General features: G+C 41.7%; 1 protein-coding gene across 3 annotated transcripts; it reads right to left on the reverse strand.

Annotated features, from left to right (window-relative positions):
- Nucleotides 1–29: 29 nt before the first annotated feature.
- ABCG2 (ATP-binding cassette, sub-family G (WHITE), member 2 (Junior blood group)) lies at nt 30–23,245 on the reverse strand. 3 transcript variants are annotated; one of them, XM_010569851.1, is made up of 16 exons: nt 23,021–23,245; nt 17,001–17,213; nt 15,042–15,101; nt 14,442–14,556; nt 13,153–13,305; nt 12,577–12,734; nt 11,660–11,811; nt 11,090–11,194; nt 9,331–9,578; nt 6,765–6,847; nt 5,546–5,635; nt 4,803–4,927; nt 3,512–3,666; nt 2,497–2,586; nt 1,707–1,804; nt 32–1,221 (listed from the first exon to the last, which is right to left on the reverse strand). In XM_010569851.1, exons 2-16 carry the CDS (start codon nt 17,204–17,206, stop codon nt 1,071–1,073), a joined length of 1,989 nt encoding a protein of 662 aa, XP_010568153.1. In that variant the 5' UTR covers nt 17,207–17,213; nt 23,021–23,245; the 3' UTR covers nt 32–1,070. The 3 variants fall into 3 exon arrangements, with proteins under 3 accessions (XP_010568154.1, XP_010568153.1, XP_010568152.1); XM_010569850.1 differs by having other exon boundaries at nt 33–1,221; nt 9,331–9,581; XM_010569852.1 differs by lacking the exon at nt 11,090–11,194 and having other exon boundaries at nt 30–1,221; nt 9,331–9,581.
- Nucleotides 23,246–26,677: the final 3,432 nt, after the last annotated feature.

The following is a 26,677-nucleotide window of genomic DNA, read 5'->3' on the forward strand; positions in this document are numbered from 1 at the left end:
CGTACAGCTGGGCGAGGGTTCCCCCGTAATGTTACCGTACTGCATGCGCACCTCCTAAATAAACGCAAGAGCAGGGATGACTGGTAAGGAGTCTGTAGACCATGGCCAAAAATAAGCAACAGGTCTTTAAAACAGAGCAAATTTTATTGCATGAAATAATAATGGGGAGCGATAAGGGCAGAGATCCTTGTTGGAAGTGCTGCCGCATCTGTACCACGCAGAAGGAGTTGCGCTACCATTGCTGCGTACGGCCAGGAGAAACGCTGGCCGGCCAGGAAAGGGTCACTGCAACCTGTGGACTCCTACAAATGTGGTTCCATCCTGATTAGCTGTACAGTTGAAATTGGTCACCATAAAAAAGACTAAGAACTCACAATAGCAGCAATAACAGGACAGTGAAGATGACTTGCAGTTATGCAGAGAAAATGCAAATTTCAGTACAAGGATTATGCAAACTGGCAGAGCAAGTAAGTACACAGTCACCTTTATTTAAAAAAGTGTTTCTATCACTTGAGCTTGGTAAGAAAAAACTTGATGGGCTCAATCAGGTACATTCTAGAGCAGTAACGATTCCCAAATAGCAAAGGGCATGAGACATGCACTGGGATGGAGAAGGTGTTTTTGTTGCTGTCTCACGTAGACTGTGACCTCATTAGCAGTCGAGACTGCACTGGTGTCCTGATAAGCATCCCTTTGGACTGAATTACTTGCCAGTGAATGTAGGTGCTAATTAAAGTATGGAACCTTTTTTTTTTTTCAGGTTAAACCATTAAATATTAGTTTCATTATTTAACAAATTTGTAGCTAGAACATGCAGAAAGACTGAATAGTCTCTTGAAGAAATGAATAGTTGTACACTTTTTATGGCAGAGAGAACTGAGACATGCTAGACATTTCAGCAAAGTACATTAATACTAAGTATTTAATACACAGGGATGGCATTCACATTGCTGACTTGTGTAACCATAAACAGAAGTACAAAGGAAGGTCTCTTCAGAGAAAATCAAGTCAGTTGCACACTCAATTTATCAAACTACTGAACAGTGGGAATTGCAGTTTTCATTCTGGTTTTAAGAGAACTTCTTCATGAAGTGCAGTTTCAGGTATGCAATGGTAAGGAACATTACTGTCATGCAGGCAAGAGCCAGGTGGTTCTGCCACAGGCCCCAGCTACTCACATCAATGCCTTGATTTTTCAGATACTCATTTCCTGTGCACCACCTATGGATAAATATACACACATTTATAAACTTAGTCAGTTTGAAATGTCTAGGAAGATGCCTAGAAGTTGTAGAGTGATTTCATGTCTACAATAGGCCAGGCAAACACCAGCTATATGTTACTATTTTATTTTCTATTTGTAAATTTGTTTTTCTTGTAGCTACAATCAGTTTCTTGGAGGAAGCTGAAATGGATTTTGTGAGGCTGTATAATTGTAGTGCATGTGTGTGTGTTTCAGTAAACACAGTTTAAAGAAAAGTGAGAAGCATAATGCCGGATATTTATAGTGTTATAAATACTAAATATGACAATAAGCCAAATATTCTCTGCAGACAGAATGCAAAAACCCAGTCAAAACTTCATTTCTGATATAAAAACTCTCAGATTCTGCTGGTCGTCATTGAGTATCTCACAAACAGACTAATGCTTTAGGACTTTCTAACTTACTAGTGGTGGGATTCGTTTTAATGTACCAAAATACTTACGGACGGCTTAGCTGTCGATAGTTATCATTGCTGATTAAATTTGTGTCATTACTGCTGCTACAAAAGTTCAGATCAGTCAATTCATTGATTTGTAAGGCCTTTTAAAATAAAAGAAACAATGACAACAGAAATTAGTAGGTAAAGGAATGATACATTAACAAGATGAGATATAATTCAATTCAAATTTATTCTAAAAACGTATCACTATTTATTATGTTGGTCAAATCCCCATTTTATTTTAACTGAGCAGCAGGATTCTTTTTCTTTTAAGAGAGGAATGTATGCAGTCCACATCCTGTAATGCATGCGTGTCACCAGGCTTTAACACCTCCCTCAGGCTAGACTATTTCTGCACAGGCATATTAAAGCCCAAATTTCTCTGTGAAACATCACCCTGGCTAAAATTATCAAAAATTAGGAGAAAAGTTTTAACTTGACAAGTTTTTGATTGATGGAAAAGAGAAGAATTGTTTTTTAGGGATAACATTGTTCTTTACTCTGTACCATTTTCATCCAACTGCATTCCAGTGGATGTAGTTGTTTAGCGTCTCTTTCATATGAGGTGTTTCCAAGTTACAGAAATGAGCTCTTCTAAACGGCAGTGGGTGCTGGTTGATGAGAAGCCTTTCTTGTTTGAAGACACTGCACTATGTTCTGAGGTTGCTGTATTTAATTAACTTACCTTTTGCTCATCAGCCCATAAAGTTTGGAGTTTTCTTTATCATGAGTAAAGACATTTCTTTCTAGCAAAGCTTTTCCAAGTCTGTACCCAGGAAAATACAGCACTTACTGTCATTCCGTATCGAGGGATGCTAAAGTATTTGAGCCAGGAGAGCCAGGACATGATGCTTGTGAGATTGACCAGCAACCCAGAGAAAATCTAGAGGCAAGGATTACAAAAGAGCCCCAACAACAACAACAAAACCGAATTAGAAATTACATGCTGTTACCATGTGTTCTTCTCTAGCTCTTGACTTTGCTGCTTCAGATTAAAAACAAGGAGGAATGCATTTCTAAAAGAAGAAACTCTTTCAGTGGAACAACAGGGGAGAGGGAAGGAATCATTTCTGTTACCGAGCTTTGGGCCATAACCCCATGTGGTCCTTCGCCTGAAATGAGTAATGGGGAGTACTTTCACCTATGCATTAAACCCAGATGCTTCCTGTCTGTGGCTCCCACATGGGTTCACATGAACTGTCTGCTGTTACTTGGGTGTGTGGAGCTGCTGGATGTGTACACTCAGTTTCTCCTTGTGTTCCCTGAGTCTGAGGCAACGTGGTTTTGGGCTGTTGGTTCAGCACTGCCTTATTGTTCATGGTGCCTGTCTTTGAACTGCAGCTGTTTGTGTGTTGTCCAGTTCTAACATGCCTGATGGTTGGCTCTGCAGCTGAGGAGGGCAACTACGGTAGTGGTCTCAGAGAGCAGGAGGCTGCAGGTCATGTCCTCAGCCAGCCAAATTGGTCTTTGGCCAAAGCTAAAGGCAAAGGAACGAAATGTAGCACTAGGCTGCTTTTCTGCTTTCCAGGCAGTATGCTAGTTGCCAGAGCCTCAGAGAAGAGGGCCAAGGAACCACTCTCCCTCTCCCTCGCACCCAGCTCCCTGGTCCTTGTTAGTTAAAAGGACAAATCAGAATATTTGACCCCACAGTATCAGAATAGTCAAATCAGACAAACCAGGATATTCGACATGCTCAACCCCACAGTTTTTTGCAGAATTCAGCTGAACTCTGTGCTGGTAGGATTTCTAGATTTCAGCATTTCTAGGATTTCACGATTCAGTCTAGAAAACTGAATAATGTTACTCACAATCATAAAAACAAATGTGATAGTCATGAGCAGGTTTGCTACAGCGACCACACTCTGTCCTGCTGCAATGGCTAATGCCATAGAAGTGGCTGTGTAGGACACCATCATAAGGGTAAACATCATTGTAAAGAAGGCTTCTACTGTTGGTTTCAAACCTTAAAGATCAAAACAAGAAGAGTTTCAGTATGATCCTGCCAAAAGCTCTACCATAACCTGAACGCTATTCTGACTTACGTAGTGTATCCTGCCTACAGAATACGTTTTGTCTGACAGCATAGGCTATGTCGCTGAGACCTAAGACTGGAGCGGGGCTTGTGACAGCCCATATGTGTATGCCCTGTTAACAGAGGACAGGCTGAATAAGTAGTATGCCTGTAACTACAGCAACACTGGAGATAGCAGAATGGGTAGAAGTTACAGTAATGTGCTCCAAGGTGAAGGCTTCGCTGTGGCTTGAAGTTGTCTATTGAAGGACAGATTTCTAGAGCACTTCCATGAGCAGCAGTTGTACAGCATTTCACTTGTTTCCAGCAGAGAGCTCTCTTAATAGACCTAGTGGCCTTTGGGCGTCTATGGATTTGGTAGCAAGGTCTATCTCACTCCAGTTTTGCAGTCTGAGGGCCTCTTGCTGATGCAGACTTGTTTCCTATTCCTTAGGGAAAAAAACTCAGACCAAAGCAAACTGTGATTATTTTAAATTTTGCTTGCACTTTCCAGCTTTTGGGACATCCCAAAAGGATGTTGTGATCTGAAACCTTATCCTAGGAAAATGGCCTGCTTGGGACGTGTTTTGAGGATGATGTTTGAAGGCGGTCTAGAGTTGTAAAACTTGGTGCCAGCAATTTTCAAAGTCTGCTCACTAACCGGAAGGCATTTCACCAAAAAGAACAAGCTGATATTAATTCGCACAATATTAAGCTCTTAAAACAAAACGTTTTCTTTGATAGCTGTTCTTGCAAGGATGGAAAAAGTATCTTGTAAAAGTCACTGGAAGCTAAGATGGCCATAAATGAAAAGGAACAAATCAAACCTATGTAGAAATGGTTATGGCACACCTCCTTCCAGGGGCAGTGGAGATGAGACATGTCACAGATTCTGACATGAATACTTAAATCTTTGAAAGTGTGTCTTTTCTGTAAACAGCATGGTATGCTAAAAGCAAGCATGGTAACCACTGCTGTGCCAATGTGGTGCTTTAGCCTATATAAATATACATGCACATACATACAATGTGAGTGCCTTGTTGATTTATTGAGAGGGTTGTAATAGGACTGTAGGAGACCATACTTGCCTAACATGAAGTAAATTATACAGGTGAAGATGATGCTTGGTATAGTCCTCATGGGTATTAAATCAGCCATTAGCTTTGAGATGAAATATGCAGATGTTCTGTAGTACCCACTGATATATTCATGTCTGGAACACAGAGATATATACAGCATATTACAATATTCATCACTAAAAACCGGTAGGATTATTTTTGCCTGGAGACAAATGAATTCTAGCTCAAACTGGAAAAAAAGAGTTCTTTCATGGTTAGGCTGTAATGCAAATGTCCAGTAAGCCACATACTGTAGTAATGGTGGCATTTTCATATGCAAATGAATATGGATACTTGTGCACATAATTTTTAGTAAGTGTCATGTTGTCAAAACAGAGAGAGGGTAAAGCTTAAATAATTTCCTTTTCTGTACAGTGTAATCTGCATAGCTTTAAAGAATCCAGTTAGATAGTATTTACTGTCCTCACTATCAAGTCACAAACTTATTAATCAATTCCTAAATTGAGTATTGGGGGGGGGGTCCTACATATGTTAATAATTTTAAACTCTGAGCCATTTGCAATTATAGGTACCATTTGGGGGATTTGTAGACAACTCACTGACAGGCTCAAAGAGTACCTCTGCAATGAGCACTAACAGTGAAATAATTTGAAAACTCTGCACTAGTTGTATTTAAATGACAATTAGCTACAGCAGGGCAAACAAACTCTCTAACAGTAGTCCCTGATAACCTTTTTGTATGTTTTACTTACATAAATATCTTTTTTTCCACAACGAAGAGTTCAATAGCTGAGATGCTGCTGAAACACTGGTTGGTGGTCAGAAAGAACATTGCACCCACTCTACAAAAAGCAAAACGGCAAGCTGTTATTAAAAATGTGATGTAAATGTAGTGTTTCCACTACAGCGTATGTAAATCTGACCATAGTGCCTGGAGCTCAGCAGTATGTGACCTCCCATCCCGAATTCCACAGGAAGAGGCTTGGCTGCAAGTCTGAGTCTGTAACAAGCCTGAAGTAGACATGGCACAGGCAGTATTTGTTATTCACGTGCAAGGACAGGATGTTCAGTGATACAGTCAAAGGATAGAAAATGAACTTATTTTCCTTATTTTTTTAAAATGTGATTTCCAGACACGTTAAAAATTCTCAGTCTGTGAGGCATTTGCCTGATGTAAACTGTGAGGAACTGAATTAGCAATGCAAGAAGTTGTTTTCGCCTTTTCCACTAAAATTTAAGGTTTTGCTTTCACACTTCATATTCAGTTTAAAACTGGGCCATTTTTAAGTAAATGCTATGAAGTGTTTCAAGACTAAGAACCCAGAGCTTTCTTAGTTGCAAACGCATTTGTCGGGTCATGTACATACAACTGTCAAACTTATACATAGACTAAAATAATTTTAAAATCTAGCTTTACACACACCTTCTGACTTACTGCTGGTAAACTCAAGTGTGTATATAGAAGCAGTTGCAAGATCAAAGCTTTAGTTACCCAGGTTTATGTAGCCAAGTCTGTATATTTTAATCTTTAATCTTTTTATCCTGGGGAAATCTTTGCAGAAAAGAAGTTAAAATGCTGCCATGCTGAATTAAGCCTTTTTAATATGTTGTCTGCTGTTCAGCATTTTCAGCAACCTGACTGACACTGAAAAATGTGATCCTACAGAAGCAGCGTTACTCACTTCATTTGGACTGCTTGTCCAGGTTACAGCATGGGAGGGCAGAACTCCATCCCCCTCTCAGTTCTGCAGGGACCTTCCTAGAGGCAGAAGAATATTCTGACTTCGAAGTAACTAATGTAGGCTTGGCCTTACCTAGTGATGTGAAGGGAAGCATTTGCTTCAAAGAGGTAGGTATATTTCACAAAGAGCTTATGGGTTCCTTCTCAGCCTCCAAGCTGTTCATTATCCTATTGCAACCATGAGGGAGCTTTATCAAATTTTTGGATATCCATTACCTAAACTGACTAACCTGTTTTGTAGTCCAGCGGAGTCCTCTTTAAGTCCAAAGAAAATGGCACCTACAACCAGTCCCAGGAAAGCTGTAACACACAGCTGAACATCAAAAAGAAAAGAAAAGTATTATTCTCATTGCTTTTAAAGCTTTGGTAGTTTTTTTGAAATATGTAGTGTGTTAGTGTAGATTGACAGGAAATGTTTTCAGAAAGCAGAAAAGCTATCCACGCTGGGAAGGGAGTTGATGGGGCGGTTAGCAACCTGCAGCACAGCAGTACTTTGAGTTTTGTGCCACGGTATCCTTCTAGAGGTGTCTGGGAGACAACAGCTTCCCAGTGCCACCTGCCTTCAGTGGCAGCCAGCCGCTGCTGCATCATGCAGGCAAGGCACTGGGAGGGCTAGAAAGGAGGGACAGTACAGGAGCTTCAGCTGCTGCTGGCTCTTCTGTGGTGGCACTGGCAGGAGGCACATTCCTGCAACAGTATCCCGGCTTTTCCCTGACCTCCTGCCAGGCCAGATCTATGACCTGAGGGAACTGCTCTGGGAGTGCTGGGAGGGTGCTAACACCAGCAGTGGGAGTGGGACAATAGTAGGGGCTTGGTGGGGCTGGTTAGAAAGAGGAAATAACACCTGTCCCTAGAGGAACCCCAGCATCATGTGCACCTCAGCCAAGCTCCTTTCCCCCAACACTGTTTCAGCCATTCTTGGATGTCGTGATCAAGTTAATTGGTGATGTATTGCAACATCACTCCTTTCTCCCTACTGATACTCTCCACCATTCATCCTCCTTGGGACAGTCAGTGACTCCCCGTCTGCTGTCAGTGACGAGGGTAACTTCAGCTTTAGGGCTGACCACAGCTCTTCAGTGCAGTGCTGCTGTGGGGGTTTCTCTGGAGCCATCTCAGTGTTACTCTGAGCTTAGCAACCAATAGCTGAAAGCAGTCTTTCCTGACTGCTGGCTTGGAGATGACAGTTCATTTTCATGCTCCACAGTGTGTAATTGCTGGGCTCTATCACACATCTTATTCACAAGATTGTTTTTTACAAGAACAAGATACTGTGGGCTATAGGTGTACTGACATTTGCAGTCTATAACACAATTTAAATAGTAAAGATAGCAGCTGCCTCAAGGATATAATTTAAAAGACTTAAGTATGTACATCACACTTTTTAGTGCTAAATGCAAATGACAAAAATCTCAGCAAAACTGATGGTATCAGGCGGTTCTGTCATTTTTAAGCGTGAGCAATGCATGAATCATAATACCATAAACGCCTTGATCCGTGGTACCCTATAACTAAGATCCTGCCGAAAGGAGCAAATGTCAGGGATAATTCAGCTCCTAAGCCAATTGCAGTGGAAAGCAGGGATCATATCAAGACCAGTTTGGAGCAGATTAATGAAAAAAGGCTTAATGAGCCATGTACCTCTCAAAGAATGCTTGTAAAATCCATCCCTAATGAGGGTGGGGAGATAGAAAAGATTGTGAGAAACAAGTCAGGACCATTAACCTTGGGGTATTACGAGATCCTTGAGAGTCTAATTCTTGTCACAAGGTCAAGCTTTTACAAAGCAATTATTAAGGATCTCCATAGTATCAACATACAGACGCGCACACACATACTCAAAGCCTTTTAACCTCAGGGATTCTGGACTGATTTCCCCTCCATACTGGCTGTTTGTTCACTCATTGTGTAAAACATGATGAAGATAATTTATATCCCTGGCTCAGGATCACTTTTTCTATTGGTTCCTCTAGAATTGCTGAGACTTGCAGTGGGAGTTTTGCTGGTGCTGGGACTGCAGAGTTTGGCTCGTGAATTAGGGGATTCCTGAGGATTAGTCGTTTTGTGGAGGTCAGCCAGGCATTCTTTATTTTTGAAGGCAATGTGCAGCCTTGAATAAATCAACACTTTTGGTGTGGATTCTTCTGAAAAAGCAGCACTAACAGGGCTAGTCATGTAGAACATGCTCATCTTCCATGGCAGGTGTTAGACCCTATTGTGGTCTTCATCACATCTTCTCCAGAAGACATCATTGCCATTACGAACAGTCAAATGCCCAAACAACACACACATTATAAGACTGTGAAAATTTTTTTACACTTGAGCCAACTGCCAGCACTTCACTGTGTGCTGAAGTTTAATTAAGTATGCAAGTGTAGTTAATTGTACAAGTTAACTTTCCCTGGTGGGTGAGAAGATTTGAGGCCAAACCCTACAGTGCCAATCCTGGACAATTAGAGTCAAGTCTGAAGAATGTTCCTGAGCAAATGTGTGAATCTACTTGGGAGATAATCTGCTCCTGGCTGGGAGCAGCAGAATACCCTGCTGGAAAAGATCCTGTCTCCCAAAGTCTTTCAGTAGTCCAAAATTAATTACTGAACAGTCCCTCATGCTGCTCATTTGGGAGCATTCAGGACACCTTCTAGTGCATCAGATTTCCAGACCTTGAACACTCTTTTTTCAGATGCTTGCTGCAGTCAAAATATCAAGAGGCAAAACCATCCCGATGACTTACCTAATACAGGAGTGGAATAAATTCAATGTATACCACAAAAGGGTAGATACAAATAGCGTTACCTGAGCTATGGAAGCTTGAGGGTTTCCTACCAGATTTTTAAATGTGCGCTTGGACACCCATTTCAGCTGATGAAGGAAGGAATTGGCATACGTGATTTGTCGGAAAACCGCTTTTGTTTTCTTTTTATTTCCCAAAGAAATATTCTCTAATACTGCTTTTGTTTCTTGGTAGTAGGCAGAGTTGGAGTATTTTTCTGCTAACTTCTCAGCCAAGGTTTTATCATAGTCAGTGCGTTCTTCAGTGCTCTCTGCTGAAAAGATTAAAAAGAAATATCACTATTTCTGTAAGGGATGGGAAGATTGTTTAGGAGTTAAGCCAGGAGAGTTATGTTGGGGTGGGAGAGTTACTAATGAACTAGAAGAATTAATATGCACATTTAGTTCCAGTGATTCATTGCACTTAGTCTCATAGCATGCAATTCAAAAGAGTTGGTATAAATAAGACCAAACTTCTGTGTTTGGCTGTGCAACCTGTCCCACAGGCAGCAGCTTTACAGTAGACTGACTAAGTAAACCCTTGTCTGCCGATGCTGCCAGTTTCAAACTTCAGTCTGACTTCTAATCAAAAAGTGATCCCATCCCCCCACCTCCACCCCCGCTTTCTGTAAGTGACCTGCTTTGCAGATCTGATGAGATAATCTTAGACCTCCTAGACTTTTAAGACCAGGTAATCCTGCATGTCAGTCAAACTTTTGAGTCAGTCATAAAGAAATTTCAGCTGGAGCTCCTTTTTTTCTCAACTGTAGTCCAGTGTGTGCTTTTCCAATGACAAATACAATGTGTGTTGCTAGCTGTAATATTAGTCAGACCCTGAATACAGCATTTTTGTAAAATGCTGGTTGCTTCTTTGGTAAAGATATAGTGAAACTGTGTGTTTGGGCACATAGCATATTCATCATTTCACTTCCCTTGTCATTCATGTGAAAAGAGAGCGTGCTATTAATGAGTAGCAACAGACAGGATGAAAAAGCATGCTACTGAACGTAGGTGAGATTTGATTTCTTAGTTTGGGGATAATTTCTGCCTTACCACAACTTCAGGGAAGTATTAGGAGAACACTGGTCCCCTATCTCTGGCCCCTCTTCCCACCCTACTCAGAGGAAGGAAAACAGTAATTTCATAACAGATAAACCATTGCATTAGGTTAAAAAATACAAGTCATAACTGCATCAAATTATGTCCCTAACTGGAACAATTGTCCTGGTTTATCATCTCTGCTTCTGCAGGACCTCAGTTGGGTTGCCTCGAAGATGACAGCAGCAGTTTCTCTGTGTTGAGAGGTAACAAAACAGTTTCTTATATTCCCAGACATTATAACTTCAACACAGGAAAATATTCTTTCACCTTTAACATCTTGTAATTTGAGTGTGACACAAAAGTATACAGGTCAGTTTATGAAGAAATGGGTAGCAATGATAAATTACTAAATACCTATTTATGAGAGGCAAACTATTCTTGCACAGACAGAAATATTTTATATACTAGGGCTGTATGTGAATTTGGTACTTATTCAGGTTATGCTAATTATTTTCCACGTATAAACAAAAATTATTTAGGAATGGTGTGTTGGGGTTTTTTTTTTCCTTTAAAGCAACACGGGTCAGCAGTGCGTAATACTCTCATGCATACAAATAACCGTACGCTTGTACAACATGGTTATTGGTTGTTTGACACCTGTAAGTGATTTTTCTGTGTTGTGCTGGACACCTTCTGGCAAAATACATGTTATGATAATTTCACTCAGCTCTGGGTTTCATACCTGTGTTAGTTTCATCGGTCTTGCTCATTGCCACTGCAGTGGAGTCTCCATTAATGATGTCCAGGAAAAAGTCGGCAGGGTTGTTGTATGGCTCACACTCGTAGCCTGCAGTAACAGCATTACAAGCCCTAAGCGGCGGTTGTGTGACTGGCAGAAGACTGTGTGTAGCTGTCATGAACACAGCCACTCCATTCTGCCCATTGAGCAGCCTGTACCATAAGCATTACAGGCTTCAAAAGGTCCGTGCTTAGCCAAGAGATGAACGGCACTGCCAGACAGCTCTGTCAGTGAAAGCAAGGTGACAGCTGGCAATGTGCCCTTTTCAACCCTAGCCTGTGCTTTGTCTAATTAAGATGTGCCCAGGAACAGCTGATTAGAGGTCAGCCCTATCATCCAAATCTACATACGCATCAAGAGGTGAAACACCAAGAGAAATGCTTAGCCTGTTAGAATCCTGGGCTTGCTACTACACACTAGGCCCAATTCTGATCAAGCGCTATTGGCATTTTATTCAAGTTAGTGCAAACTAAAGATGTTGCTGCAGTTGGCCCTGCTGTGCGATGTGCTCACCGATAGACTGGAAGTACTCAATGGCGTGCTGAGTGGGCCCATGGTACAGCACTCTCCCCACGGCCAGCAGCATCACGTTGTCAAACAGTCGGAATATAGAGTACCGAGGCTGGTGGATGGAGAAGATTATTGTTTTTCCTTGTTTTGCCATCCTGAATGTGAAGTGAAGAATGACAGAGATGTTAGCTTTGCAAGTTGGTTCAGCATTTAGATAAGAGAATTTGCAAGTTCAGTTAAGCCTTGGTTAAGTTGGATTAACTTGGTGTGCCAGAGAGGGGAGGGGGAAGGGAAAAAAAAAAAAAGAAAATATTTAGGTCATATTTATAGTGTCTGTGTGAGAAAAGAAAGTTCCCTCTTGCTGGGAATGTTGTTGGAGGGGAAGGTTCTGCAAAGATTTTGATGCAGACAGAAAGCTCTGGAGAGAGGCGTTTGAGTCCTCTTTGCTTGTAGTAAATGAAAAATGATGTAAAATTTGCAAATAGAGAGTGTGTTGTGCTTGTTTTCACAAAGATTGGCCTGATATTTTGTGATGGGGAAACAGCTAGCTGTGTTCTAACTACCATCCATATTGAAATCAATCACCTTACCAGACTGTACCACAGGGGTTTTAATCACTTTTCTGGCCCAGGCAGACATGAAAATAAATGAAGCTGTCTGTGACAGCTATCACAGACAAACTGCAGTCCCGGCATGCACACGCTTTGTGCAAGGCACTTTGTGTACTGCTGTGAGCAGCTGCTTTGGAGCGAGAGAGTTCATACAGCCTTTTTCCTATCCTCTTTGCAGCCTTGGCTTGCTGGTAAACAATTACATCTGATTTCCCTGTTTGCTCATTCTAACTGTAATTTAAGTCAAATACAACTGAAATGTAGCAGAGTTGAATGGTGAAAACAGGAAGCTGTTTCCCAGGCCATCACCTTTTCAGTAGCAGTAGGACAGCGTTAGCAGTACTGGCATCGAGTCCTGTAGTTGGCTCATCCAAAAACAAGATGGCAGGATCCGTGATGAGCTCCATCCCAATATTGGTCCTTTTCCGCTCTCCTCCGGACACCCCGCGAGTGAACTGTGTGCCAACCTGCCACAAAACAAGAAACTTGTCTCATTTGGCCTGACAACAAATACTTCAGTGAACAGCATCCTACTGACATGGCAGCATTTTGGAAGAGTTGTAAGAAATTTTGACCCTACTCTCAGGTACAGATGTAGATGTTACCTCACATGTAGGACATTTCTTAATGTTAGTATTACTTGAGGTGTTCTCTTTTGCTCCAACCACAGACTACCTTTCCCCTTCCCCACAATGTAATAGCATATGGCAGTATCATCGCAGAGTCCGTGCAGATTGCCATACATAAATGTTATTAATTATTGTATTACTGAAATAGTCTGTTTAATTTTACTTTTCTTTTATCTGCCATGCTAAGCCATTTGGTTAATTAAATAAATCACTTAATACTTGTTCATGATTTAAGCACCATATTTACACGCCTTACCTTGGAATCTGCCACTTTGCTCAAACCCAGTTCCTTGATGATCTGATTCACTCGTTCATTTTTTTCCTGTTCCTTCACTGACTTTGGCAAACGGAGTGCTGCTGAGAACTTCAAATTTTCTCTTACAGTCAGGGTTCCCATCACCACATCATCCTTCATGAAAAAAAAAGTAGATACTTGGTGGTCGCTTAGCAATTTCTATTTTTTCCTCTGACAACTGCATCTACCTGTGTTTTATGTTGTCCTTGCATGCAGAGGGACAGCAGCAACCACCAGAACATGCAGTAAGGTGCATCTTCAAAGCCTGTGTTATAGCAGAGAGTTGATTTCATGCACATAATTATAAATGCCTTTATTCATAAAGCAACACAATATAGGAACATCCTCCATCATGCATGATATCAAAATGCATAAATAGCAACGTATTAAAAACTATCCCTCATGTATTCTTACCTTATTCAATTTTTTGGAGGTGTTGAGTGAGATACAGAAGGGCTAAAGGGACCTAAGGAGCCGCTACAACTCAGGTCGCTATCACTGTACGTTTGTAAATGTAGCCTCAGTCCACTGCAGGTAAGAGCAGGGATAAGGAAGGAGAAGAGAGGTTGGGTCCATGTGGGGTAAGGTGAAGGTTTTCCGAGCTTGTTTCAGCAAAGGAGGAAGGAGGGTAGGTTTTTTAGATACTAGCTATTTGTCTTTTGTAAGAGGAATCTGTCAGATGTAGGAAGTCGAGAGTTACGTGTTTCTGTAACATGCTGACTGTACTGTTATAAGTTTTCATGGATGCACCTCTTCAGGTCTTGATAAACTGCAAGCATGCTGTTGAGCATAGGTAGTAGGGAGTGGAAAGAAATGAAAATAGGGATGCAGTTTTCCTTCTTTTGTTCTTCACATGTCTTTCTCCCCAGCCCACCCCCACAGGACAAAGGTTTTCTTAGAATGGGACTTACTGACATTGTCCTGGGCAAGCGGAGATACAAGCTGTATATTACCAGAAAGCATCATATTTGGAAAATACTCCGTGCATATTGGTAGCCTATGGCTATTCCCCCAAATGGGAGAACAAGGACAGATCCAAAGCATCCGCCTCCGTTGACTGTAGAGCATTAAGGAAAGAGACTCAAATACAAAGCAGAGTCTCTTTCCCAGTGAGGGTGGATGTGTGGAGAGTTGCTACTGCACCAGTCTCGATTCTTGGATCAAGGCAAGGTACTTGCAATACTGCAGCAACTTCTTACAATTGCAGTCAGAAGGGGACAATAAAATCCATAGTGATAAAAATTACTTACCTGTACTACGTATCCAGAGGTACATTTAAAGTTGGCAGGCTGAGGAGCTCCATCGATCAAAATGTCACCGGAAAGCCCATGGGGATCCTTTCTTGCAGCCAAAATGTCGAGTAGCCTAGGAGAAATGTTGATTACTTTGTCAGATGAGCATGCAGGAGGTAAGCTTTCTGAACCACAACCCCAGCTCATGGAAGAAACAGTTACATAAAAGCATCCCGTGTTAAACATTTGCTATTTAGAAAACCCCTAGCAGTTTTCAAGGGCTGAGTTTCTTTTGTACTGGTTTCCTAAGGAACTGAGATCTGTGCTATTTCATAGTGCATTGCTGTCCATTTGTTCAAGAATACGAACTTAATCTAGAATGATACATAAAGATCGTGTATCAGGAAAGTGTGGACTAAAATTTAATTATATCTTTGTCATGTAAGCTGATTGTCTTTTTTGAATTCAGGTATTTCTCAGAAACCAGTGAGATTTGCACAGACCTAAATGAAAACAAAATCTTTCCCTTTACTGCTAAATCTGTCCATTACTGCTAAATATGTGCACGTTCATTTTCTCCTTTGTGTAATTTCTGTACAGCGCAAAGAGGGCACTTACGAAGATTTACCACTACCAGTGGGTCCCAAAATTGCGTTCAGTCCTGGTCTCATGATGCCACTGTAAGACAAAACAGATAGGTTTTACAAAATAGATGGGATGTTTTTATCTCTCTTAGTGTTTCATCTGGTAGGCTAGTGTAAATTATCTGTAGAACTACCTTCCGTATCCCATTAATTTTGGAATTAATGAAGCAAACAATATTTATGATCAGTCAAACTCCACCTTAATTTTTATTCCTAATTCAAGAACTAATCTTCATATAATGAAGACAACACAGAAACTTGAGCAAAAGGTAGCAAAACCTCTATGCATGCTTTTACCCTCCTGGATCTCTAGAAGTAAAGCACACACTTTAACCACCTTCAGTTCTAAAGGTATTATTCTCTTAGCAGAGAGAATAATGGTCCCTGTAGACAGAACATACTAGGGATTTGTTTGTACTTACAGAAGCTGCCATTGATGGTTTCTCTGTATCTGACTTTAAGCCACGTGAAACTCAAAAGCCAGGTAGAAAAGGTTTTAAAGTATTTGAGGAAAAGTCCCTATAGAAATGATACAGGATATGGAAATACTGCTGCCTTTCTTTTCTTTTTGCTGAAGCCTGTGAAAGCGTTGCTGCTATTTTTCCTGACTAGCCCCTAAAATCTGTGCTCAACAAGCTTTGGTGTACACCAGAATCATGCTGCACACACAAGTGCCTGTCCGTATGTTATGATACCAGGTTTATCGTGAACTACAGTCTGGTACTGGTTGTTATCAGAAATCCAGGTAACAGCAATCTGAGTGTGGCTGTGGGTCTGGCCCAGTACAGCTGTTCTTAGGGTCTAAGGACATGCAGCCTAGGAGGCTTGGTTTTGCTCTTCCTGATGCATATTTGTTTCCTTCAATTTCTTATTGTGGAAATGTATGGTTCCACAGATTAAGAAGCATACATATTATACATATATTATGTTACGTTATATGTGATTTTAACACGCACAAAAATATGTAACAAAACAAATGTAGATGTTGCATTTTCTAAAAGGGAAAAGCATTAATGTGTGTTAAACATTGGTCTTTTACAATAAGCCACAGGAGGGGTCTCCTGCTGACATTGTTGCAAATGACCAGTGTCAGTCAATTAAGTTACCATAACATACAGCTCTTGAGGATAGTAGGAAAGATTTTAAGAGCTCATGTTTAGGAGGTGTGGAAATTGCATAGGCAAAGAGCAGGACAGACAGAGCCACACAAAAGGGTGAATATTTATGATAGAAATTGGAGTTAGGGAGCTGAAAGTCACGGGTGACTTCGAATGGCATGTTGTGTGAGAACTTGCCACTTAGCTTAACTACTGAACTGTGAATGGGCAAATTTGATGCATAGATTATTGAACAAAGGCCATAACGACATGATTCCTTTACTGCAGTAGTGCTCAATGTTAGAAATAAAAACCCCAAAAGAGAAAACTTTACATCTCTTCAAAGTTAACCTAACCTTCATTTATATTGCTGTCTTAAACATTTTAAGTTAACCCCCCCCAAATTAACCTTCCCAAAGGGCACCTCAGGGAAGGAGACGCAAGCATTGAGGACCGTCTGTTGGTATCTCACTTAAACACCATGGCACAGTAGGAGGCTTGCCAGGTAGTGTAAAACGACCACAGCTGGCTTGTGTGCACCCATGCTGATAGTGGCCAGGAAGGCTGTCCCTTCCTGGGGCTGGGGGAAATGGCACCCAGCAGCGTGAGCTCTCTGTGTACAGGCTCAGCTCTAATGACTGAGGACCAGTGGGGCCTAGCAGGAAGCTTAAGCACAGCTGATAGCAAACACAAAGCAACCATACACACATGTAATTTTTCTAAATCTTGATCAGATTCTGTATATTGTGCTTAGTGGTTCAGTGACCTGAGTGGACTCAGCTGTCCGGACAGAAATAAAACACACACATACTCTAAAGAGATATTTAAATACGTACTTGACATCTCTCAAAACTTCTTTATTGGCTGTTTTTTGACAACACAGGAACCCAGTCGTCATCTTCACATGGTAGCAGATGTTGTGGAAAGTTAGTACACTTCCTCCCCTGCTGGCTAAGTCTGGAGAGCACTGCGTTCTGCTGGGGATGCCATTTGTATTCAAGTCTGACATCTGAATACTTAGGTGTGGCTGGCCTTCTGCCATTTTTCCTCTATAAATGAAAAAATGGGAAGCAGGAAGACTTGATTAGGTATGGAGAGGAAAGATGTGTCTGGTGGGTCCAGTCTTCAGCACTGGACCTGCTATGGACCTTGCAGATGTCCACCTAGGTCTCTCTCTTTCAGATAGACGTTTGGGTCTTGTGGGCTCAGACCTTGAGATGACACGGAGCTGATGCGGAGCTGGGTCTGCCATATTGTTTCACACCACATGCAGTGTTAGGGAGATAGAAGAGTCTCCCTCCACCCTGACGGTCTGTTGTGGTGGGTTGAACTTGGCTGACCACCAGATGCCCACCCAAATGCCCTCTCGGGTGAATCTCTGCTCCAGTGCCTGGAGCACCTCCTCCCCCTCCTTCTTCACTGACTTGGTGTCTGCAGGGTTGTTCCTCCCACATTTTCTCACTCCTCTCTCACAGCTGCTGCACAGCATCTTTTACCCTTTCTTAAATAGGTTTTCAGAGAGGAACTGCCAGCATTGCTGACACAGTTGGCTTTGGCTGGTGGGAGGCAGCTGCACCTGGCAGGGGCAACCCCAGCTCCTTTCTCACAGAGGCCTCCCCCAGGAGCCCCCCTGCAGCAGCACCTGGCCACGGGCACCAACTGCATCCGTTCTCCTGGTACAAGGAAGTAGGTACCTCTCACGCCGGGAACTAGCATGACATTATGCTCTTTCTGGAGGGCTGCCCCTGGCAGAGAGGTCTGTACACAGACTGCACGCTTGTTGGAAACCATGGGTACAACAGGTGACTCACTGAAAGATCGACTTAAAATTATTGAGGTCCAAAAGGACCTGGCCTTCTGCCCGTCCACTTCATCAGACTTCTTTCTAGTTTTGAATGTGCTTAGTTTGCCCATTAGATACTCTTTTAAAGGGGTGGTTTGAAAGTAAAGATACTCCTCCTACCTTTAGCTCCTGTGCAATGGTAACAAAATCTAAAAATTGTTGGTTTATTTTTTTAATCAAAGTAATTTTGCCAAGGGTATGGGAACTTGGAAACTGACACCACTGCCAAGTAATTCTCTTCCTTAGATTTGCTTTCCATGTAAAAACTAGACAGTAGTTGTAGAACAGTTAAAGCTATCTCACCTTCCTTGTCAGCCAGTGACAGTGCAGTGCTCCTGCCTGTGAGCCATCCACCTGCACCATTGCGGCATCCCCAGCTGCCCCTTGTGCCTGCAGACCCTTGTCCCCTTTGTACTTCCTAAATGGCACATGGTCATTTAGGTGGAAGGCAGGATCATGCTGACTCATCGGACTCTAATTACTTTAATTGTCACTAGGGGAAATGTTAGTAATGCAGTAGTTCATAGGAACCGAGAGGGGAGATGAGCAGCTAGGAGCTCTGGGACTCTGGGATTATCAGTCCCATACCTTAGCATAGTTATACTGCTTGCAGCAAGGAAGAAGGCAAACTATGAGACTGTTTCAGACATACTGAATGAATTTGAGAGCAGATAATAAAATGAGCCTTGCAAAAAAAGCCGTTTAATCTAATGCAGTCATATGGTCACATAAAAAAAGAAGCCCTTATCTTGTTGGTTTCTTAAGGTTGCTTGACAGACAGCTGAACTCTCCTTTGTGGCTATCAGTGCAGTGAAACTGCTGGAAGCCCTACTGTCAGCAACAGGCCTATCTGCATGTAGAGGCTGGTGCATCTGTCTCCCAACGATGCTATCCCAAATCTAGCCCAAGGTTGCTTCTTCTGACAAAACTGCAGTCTTCTGTGCTGGCAAAAATGTAAGGTCTTAATGTTTTCGTAATGAGTAATCTTGGCCCAATTTGCCTACAAAGAAAAGAAACTGTGTTCCAAATATAATTACAATGGGACTAGCTTTAATTTAAGCTAAAATGGATTTTGAGTAAGTTGAACATCAATTAGATGTGGAACATTGAAAGTCTGGAGGCCTTTTATTGATAAACTGCCTACACTCTTCTCTGCTTGTGCTGGAGAAGACTTAACCTACTCACAGGAAGGCAGCTAATCTTATAAGGCTATTTATACAGTAGTTTCTGGGCTAATCTGGCTGGACATCAATCATTGCCATTTGAAAGGATGCTTTGGTAAAGTAGAGATGTGCATTCAGAACCGCAGTGGGAACTTTTCAGTTAAAGTCTCACCGTACACTGAGCAGATGTTTGCTAGCATTCCAAGCAGGGTACCAAACACTCAACCGCAGAGTAAACACCACAGACAGACATTATAAAATTTCTTGAACTGTTTGATAAACAGCAGCATGATGTGAGTGCAGAATTCTTCACATGACAGTGTGACTCTGACCTTGATATATCACTGCATCTATAAGATATCTAGATCAGTATTTTACTTGATGAGATTTTTTTCTCAGCTTAATGTTTCAGTATTACTGATGTAATGTTATGAGCAAATGGGGGAGTGTGAGGTATAGCCTGACCTCAGGCATTATCAACAGAATAGTTAAATTCTTCTTTGTTTCATTTGGGTTTGTTGGTTTTTTCCAAAGACCAGCATAAAAACCTAACTCAGCACTTGCACTGAAATTTCGGAAATGCTCTTTAGAAAACAAACTTTTCATTTAGGAATGAAATGGATTCAATCTTCCAGACTGAACTTGACTGGCAGACAATAAGCACAGGATCAGAAGCTATTTTCATAGATACAGGATCACACTACTTTCACAGAGTCGTTCTTAAGAACAGACAGTACGCTGAAGTTTAATTTACCAATTGAGTTATGATTAGATTGTACACATCTTTGCAAAGAACACTGCAGAAGCTAGATTAATCAGCTACGAGAAGGATTAGACATATCCATAGCAGACAGTCCCTCAATGGCTATTTAATACAGCTGTCGGCAGGAAAACCTCCAGTTCAGGAAGGTCTGAGCCCACTGACTGCCCAAATCTGCCAGAGAAAAATAGTGTTCTTTGATATTGTCCCTTGAGAAGGCATTGGTTACTGGCAACTGTAAGTAGAGGCTGGATTCAGGTCTAGCTGGACCTCTGGTGTAAATCGGCATGGCCCTTCATGGCTGTCGTGTGCTTGTGCTACTTGCAGTGACAGGGTGAGATGCTGTAGGTGGAAGACACGGATTTGTCTGTGTGCTGTTCCTCCTGATGGCTGCCCCTTCAGGTAAAGGTGTATTTGTGGGCATATGCCATTTACCAAAGTAAAAAAAATTCTATTTCAGATGTTAGGTTAATACTGAAAGTAGCATTTTACACTTTCAGAGCTACTAGACTTTATTGCAGAAAGAAATTGCAGAATACTCATTCGCTTACAACTTGGTTATTTATCAGTTGCTCTATGAAATCCGTGTTAGCCTTCTCTCTTCTCAAAGGAGCCTAATGGTTGCAAGGACTCCCATCACAACAGCTCCTTGGAATGACAAAATGAGAGAGTTCTGGACATGATGGTGGGAAGGGGCCTTGGGAAGTCCCATAACGCAGCTTCTCCCTCTGAGTGGGACTGTCGCCAACAGGAGATCGGGGCAGCTGTTGTCTTTGCCTTGGTGACTCGTGTAAACCTGTAAGAGTGGTGATTTGGATCTCAGCTAACAGTGTGCTGAGAGAAGATGAAGCGCTAACAGTGAAAATAATGCCTGTGTGCTAGAGTTAGGCTTTTCATTTGCTTTTCTTTTTTGGAGACCCTTTTTTCACTGTGGGGTAAGTACTTGCAGTGAGATAAACAGTTTGGTATTTTACAAACCAACCTTTGCATTTCTGATCTAGCAATAAACTTCACCGTAGGAATACAGGGGCATGCTCCTTTATAGCTAACATAATTGTCAGCTGTTGCAATTGCTCCTTAGGAATGGATTTTTTAAAATATTACTTTAGGCCTTGTTTAAAAAATTATTTATTGCATTTATTATGACATACAGCCATGAAACATTTTAAGTCAGAGCATGTGCAGGACAAAGAAACAATGATTATGAATGTTAATCAATTAAATCAATTTCTATGTAAACTAAAATTCTTTAAATGAAGTTTCCTAGAATTCATTGCCAATGACTTACAAATATCAACTTTAGATCAGAAATGAGCAGGAGATTCAATGACAGTATGTACTGCCTGCTGTATTCAGAAATATTTGTTAATATGATAAAGAGTTTCATATCCTCATCATATGAACTCTGGGTATAATACATTATTTTTGCATCAGCTAAATATAAAATTTATGAACTCTTTGGGAATTTTACAAATTTAATTTGTTTTCCTGAATCTTTCTAAAATATTTTTATTGCCATTGATTTCAGCATCAATTTCAGTTCAAGCCTAATAGAAAAACCTTTTCTTCAGAGATATTTAGTCTCAGAAAATTTTGTCAGAAGGCAAAGTACTGGATCTTGAGATTTAACCTTTTATTAATGGGAAAATGAAACTGCTTCCTTAAAAACTATCATGAAATCTCTTTGCCCGCTATTTCAACACATGGAAAATAAAACTCAGTACGGTCACTTTCCTGTGTATTCTTGTGAGATTTATAAAGTACAAAGTCTCATTTTCCCTACATGTTCAGGGGCACTAAACAAAAACATAAACCACCAACAAAAGGTACTACAGAGTTCCATTGACTTAAACCTGCGTGAACCACAGCAATACCATACCTGGGGTGTTTCAAGCAATTTCAGTACACCTATTTGTATGCATTAAGATACACTGTCTGTATAAAAAACTAAGTAGCATTCATTCCTGCCAGTCTTCCTGCAAAGCTTTTGGTATCGGAGGAATTTGCAGTTCAAATACAAAAACCAGTACCATAGGAGTAGTAGTAAAATTTTGAATGGGAACATTCAGAAGTGCATTTTAATTGATTTTTTTTAAATCCAGGCAGTTATTCAAGGCATTTCATCTCTATAGAGAATAAGCATTGAAATTACTTAAGGAGGAAGAGTTTGAGAGACACAAGAAGCTTTTAGCAGTTTTCTAAAGGAAACTGTCTCAAACCCTTTAAAAAAAATAGCCTGTTTTCTTTTTTCTGAATACTTGAACCTGCCAGAGAAACCACAATTAAGTGAGCTATTATTTTTCTTATTTTTAATGGGTACAAAGTTTAGTCTTGCAACCTGCAAGCTGAAACAGTACAGTATGTACTACAAATGTGCGTTTTAGAGTTTGGATACATATAAATTCACAGAATTTGTAAGTATACCTTTTTTTTTTCCCTCTTTAGTTGCATGCATTTACAGGGATGTAGACTGGCCAGAGAATGGATGTGGGCATGCAAAGAGGATGGTACAGCCTAGTACTGCCAGCCCAGGACCATATAGTCCTCCTTCGCGTGTAGGAAATTAAAACCATTTGAGTAAATAAGGATAATGCGATTCAGGCAATCTGTAAGTTAATTGCTAACCGATTTACTAGGGATTTGTAACCTACCTTCTGTGAAAAGAGCCCTGTGTGTTAATTGGGGACCGAGTAAGCAGTGCAGGTATTTGCATGTGTGTTATCTGTGGTGTATTAACATGCATGGGCAAACTCCGAGTATGGTAGTTCCTGCAAAATATTCTAACTTTTCACCTTTTTACTGGTTTTACTTTAAGCCTTGAAGATTTCGTCCCCCATTTATAAAACATATTTTCATGAATTTCTTGCCAAATTTCTCAGTAAAATCCCTTGAAAAGCTGGGAAAAGGTAAGGAAGTGTTTTGCTGTGTTTTCCTTGGCTGTTGGAGGAAAACAGCCACTAATTAGATTCTAAGGAATCTAATTCCATAGCAATGGCGGAGAAAGCAATTCATGGAGGAGGAAGCAAGCCACTACACCGAATTAAATCTATCTCAGTAAAAAGGCTGAATTGCTGCTACCGACTCACTTACCAGCAGCAGGTCTGGGTCAGCACTGCAGGGCTGCTGAGGAGGTGGCAGAAGCGGTGGAAGGGAAGCAGGAGCCAGGGAAGAGAAGAGCGTGGTGTGTAGGAAGGCAGCCCCGACGGCTCGCTCAGCTTGCAGGGCAGGATTGTCCCACCCGTCTCATCACGTCTGCTGCAAAACGGCAGTGAGCTGGGAGCTGGACTCCCTGTGCTCCGTCACCCTGAGGAGTCTCCACCCTCTCCCTGCGTACTGGGGAAGCCAGAGGGCTTCGTGGGGAGGGCAGGGCCAGTACGAGCCACAACCTTAACCTTTTTTTCTTTTAGCTGAACAATTTGTAAGCGAGCTGCAGCACAGCACCTTGTCGGGAGCTGCCCCAAACCAACCGCATCGGTAGCAGTGACATTTGAATGAAGTATAGTATCTCCACCTGCCAGAGGCTCGCAGTGACGGCCAAGTCTGGCAGAGCTGGCAGGGCGTGATGAATGCCAGCATGGCATGTCCGACGAAGCACAGCTGGTTGTGAAGTCTTCTTCCCCAGTGGCCTGCAGACTACCTTGGTATGTTTTCCTTCAGTTCAAAATACCTGCAATAATGCAAAGGCTGTACTGAACCCATCACAGTGGGGTTTTCACACAGTAATATGTGGGCATGTAATTGATGCTATGGAGGGAACCAAAGCTGAGGCAACTGTCATTATATGAGGTAGGGGCATTGGTCCCTGGCACATTCTGTCTGCCTGCCTGGCTGGGCCTGCTGGGCAGCGCAGGTCACAGCTTTCCAGGAGCAGCACTGATGACAGGCATGCTGCTTCTCCCATTTGCTCCCTGACATGGTTTTGCTTGCCAGGACAACTGTAGCCTCTGAGTCCAGTAACCCCGAAGATGAGGTTGGCCAGACTCTGGGGGATGCTGAAGGAACTCCTTCAGTTCAGCTGAGCTGCCTGCACTTGGCCAGTGTCCCAGGCACGATCCTGCGGAAGGGCTCTGCCAGTGCTTTGACAAGAGCACGAACCCATGCAGTCGCAATTGTTCTCCTTGGCAGAGGGACACAGAAAAGCACGTTACAGCTGGTTTCCAGTTAAAAGCATAAGCTTTATGCTCCCATTTTTCTAGCAAGACTCATCACTAATTAGTAAATACCAAGGCTGCCTGTAAGACCTGTCTGGGTCAGAACATCACAAGGCCAGCTTTTTTAGCTGGCTGTAACCGGGGATGCATAGGTATCTCATAGTTCAGGAATCACGCTCCTGGGACCTTTTTCTTTCCTTTATCAGTAATTTTGTCATAATTAACTCTGTTCTTTGTTTATACAAGACTTATAAGTGTCCTAGCAGCTAGTGAAGACAATTGCTTAGTCCCAGTAGCATTTGAGAAGGTGCACATATGACCAAATAGATGCAAAAATACTGTTAACTCATTCAGGGAGCATATTTACAGTCTGGCCCAGAATCTTAAGCAGACCATTTGTCATATCAGATCTGGGCTATTCCCAGGCAAGTCAGGAAAAAACAGAGCATTTGTGCAGGATGCAGTCAGAGGTTAGCTATTGCTCTCAGCATGACTGGCACTCATGCTGAAACAAAATAAAACGACAACAAAAAAATGGAGATGAAAACCTATAGTTGTTTTGTTCTCACAGATACTTGCACTACTGTTAAAACCCAATATGATTTTTTTTTTTGTTTTAGTTGTGGGCACAGGTATCCTTGAGATCATTTCTGAATGGGTCAATACACAGTTGTTCCTATCTTCAGACATGGAGTAGACTATCTAAAGAAAAGACACAGCTCATGCTTGCATTACAGTCTAAAGCATTGAGTGAAAGGTATTCAGCTTGTTTTTCTGCAGTTTTCGGAGGTGGCTGGGAGTTACTTAATATCACTGTGAAGTTTTCTTTCTTAGACCACATGTACTAGTGAAGCTGCTGGGACTGTGTTATCAACTCTGCTAGCTGCTGAGATGCTTGATAGTCTTGTATAAAGATAGTACAGAGCTATTTACATTAAAATTAGTAATAAAAGACAGACAGTGTAGGAACATGATTCCTCAGTGATAAGACTACAGATTTCATCAGGGAGAGACAGTGCAGACTCTGCCATCTCATCAGCTTTGTTACTGCAGGGCTCCCAAGGGGATCAGGTGAACCCAGGGCTCATGTACTGCTGAAGGGCTCGAAACCTTCACCCACAGAAGTGAGTGCAAAACTCACTAAATTCTACCCTAGTAAATTCTTTTTTGTCTCACTGTTTTCAAGGCCATGCCTTATTTGTCAGATGAGAATGCATGACAAGTGTTCATAAAGCTTTCCTCATCTATCTCTGGACAAACCTGTGGCCATATCACAAAAATACTTAATATTAGTAAACGATTGTTGCGGTTTAACCATAGCCAGCAATTAAGCACCATGCAGCCACTTGCTCACTCTCCCCCCACCCAGTGCAATGGGTAAAACTTGTGGGTTGAGATAAAGACAGTTTAATAGGACAGAAAAGGAAGGGAAAAGAATAATAATAATAATAATAGAATATACCAGACAAGTGATGCACAATACAATTGCTCACCACCTGCTGACTGATGCCCGGCCAATTCATGAGCCACAGTGCCCACTGGCCAGCTCCCCCAGTTTATATACTGGGCATGACATTGTATGGTATAGAATGCCCCTTTGGCTCATTTGCATCACCTGTCTTTGCTGTGTCCCTGCCCAGTTTCTTGTGCCCTCCCAGCCTCTGCTGGCAGGGCAGTAGGAGAAGCTGAAATGTCCTTGACTTAGTATAAACACTGCTTAGCAACAACTAAAACATTAGTGTGTTACCAACATTCTTCTCATACTAAATCCAAAATACAGCACTATATCAGCTGCTATGAAGAAAATTAACTTTAGTCCAGCCAAAACTAGGTCACTGATTAAACATGGAGTTGAACCTTTCGGACGTGTTTTATGCTCAGATGTGTGACACACCCATATCACACAACTGACCTTTGGTCAGTTCACAATATATAAACCTGTAGGGTTTAGGGATTATTCCGTGCGGGGCCCGGACGATAGAACACCAATATGATGATTAAAGTCCTCCCTTTATTGAGCTTAGCTGATCATTTTTATACAATTCTCTAAGTTGTTTAGAAACTCTGATTGGTTGCTGCATGCAAGCATTTGGTGTCCACGCACACAAGCATAAACGGTGATTGGTTACATCAGTACTGTCCACGCGTACAAACGTAAGATAAAGTTAGTTATACCCGCTCTGTACACGCGCATAAACATAGGACATAATTGGCCGTATTAATTAGAGCATGCAGGACTTGTCTTAGTCCAATTGGTCGAGATAAGCCCCTGAATTGAGGTTGTTTGTGCCAAGTTCCCTTTATCATGGAATGTGCACCTGTGTTTTTCTAATTGGGATCTTTCTTTTTCTATCTTCTTGTTTATTCTGTTCAAGGCCTTCTAAAGGTGTCTGGAATGCTCTTGCGACCCTGAGCTACTTTTAGGCCCAATAACTAAATTCCATATAATTGAACCCTACATAAACCCTGAGACGTTATACACATTGCGAGTATAGCCTGACCAGACAATGCTTCCAAACAACTTTAATGCATTTGCATGTGCTGTTTAATATTAAATCTGGCAGGAGATCACCATCCCAGCTGTCTATTAACCGGG

This window comes from Haliaeetus leucocephalus, unplaced genomic scaffold (genome assembly GCF_000737465.1).
Source record: "Haliaeetus leucocephalus isolate CR32 unplaced genomic scaffold, Haliaeetus_leucocephalus-4.0 Scaffold276, whole genome shotgun sequence".
Lineage (NCBI taxonomy): Eukaryota > Metazoa > Chordata > Aves > Accipitriformes > Accipitridae > Haliaeetus > Haliaeetus leucocephalus.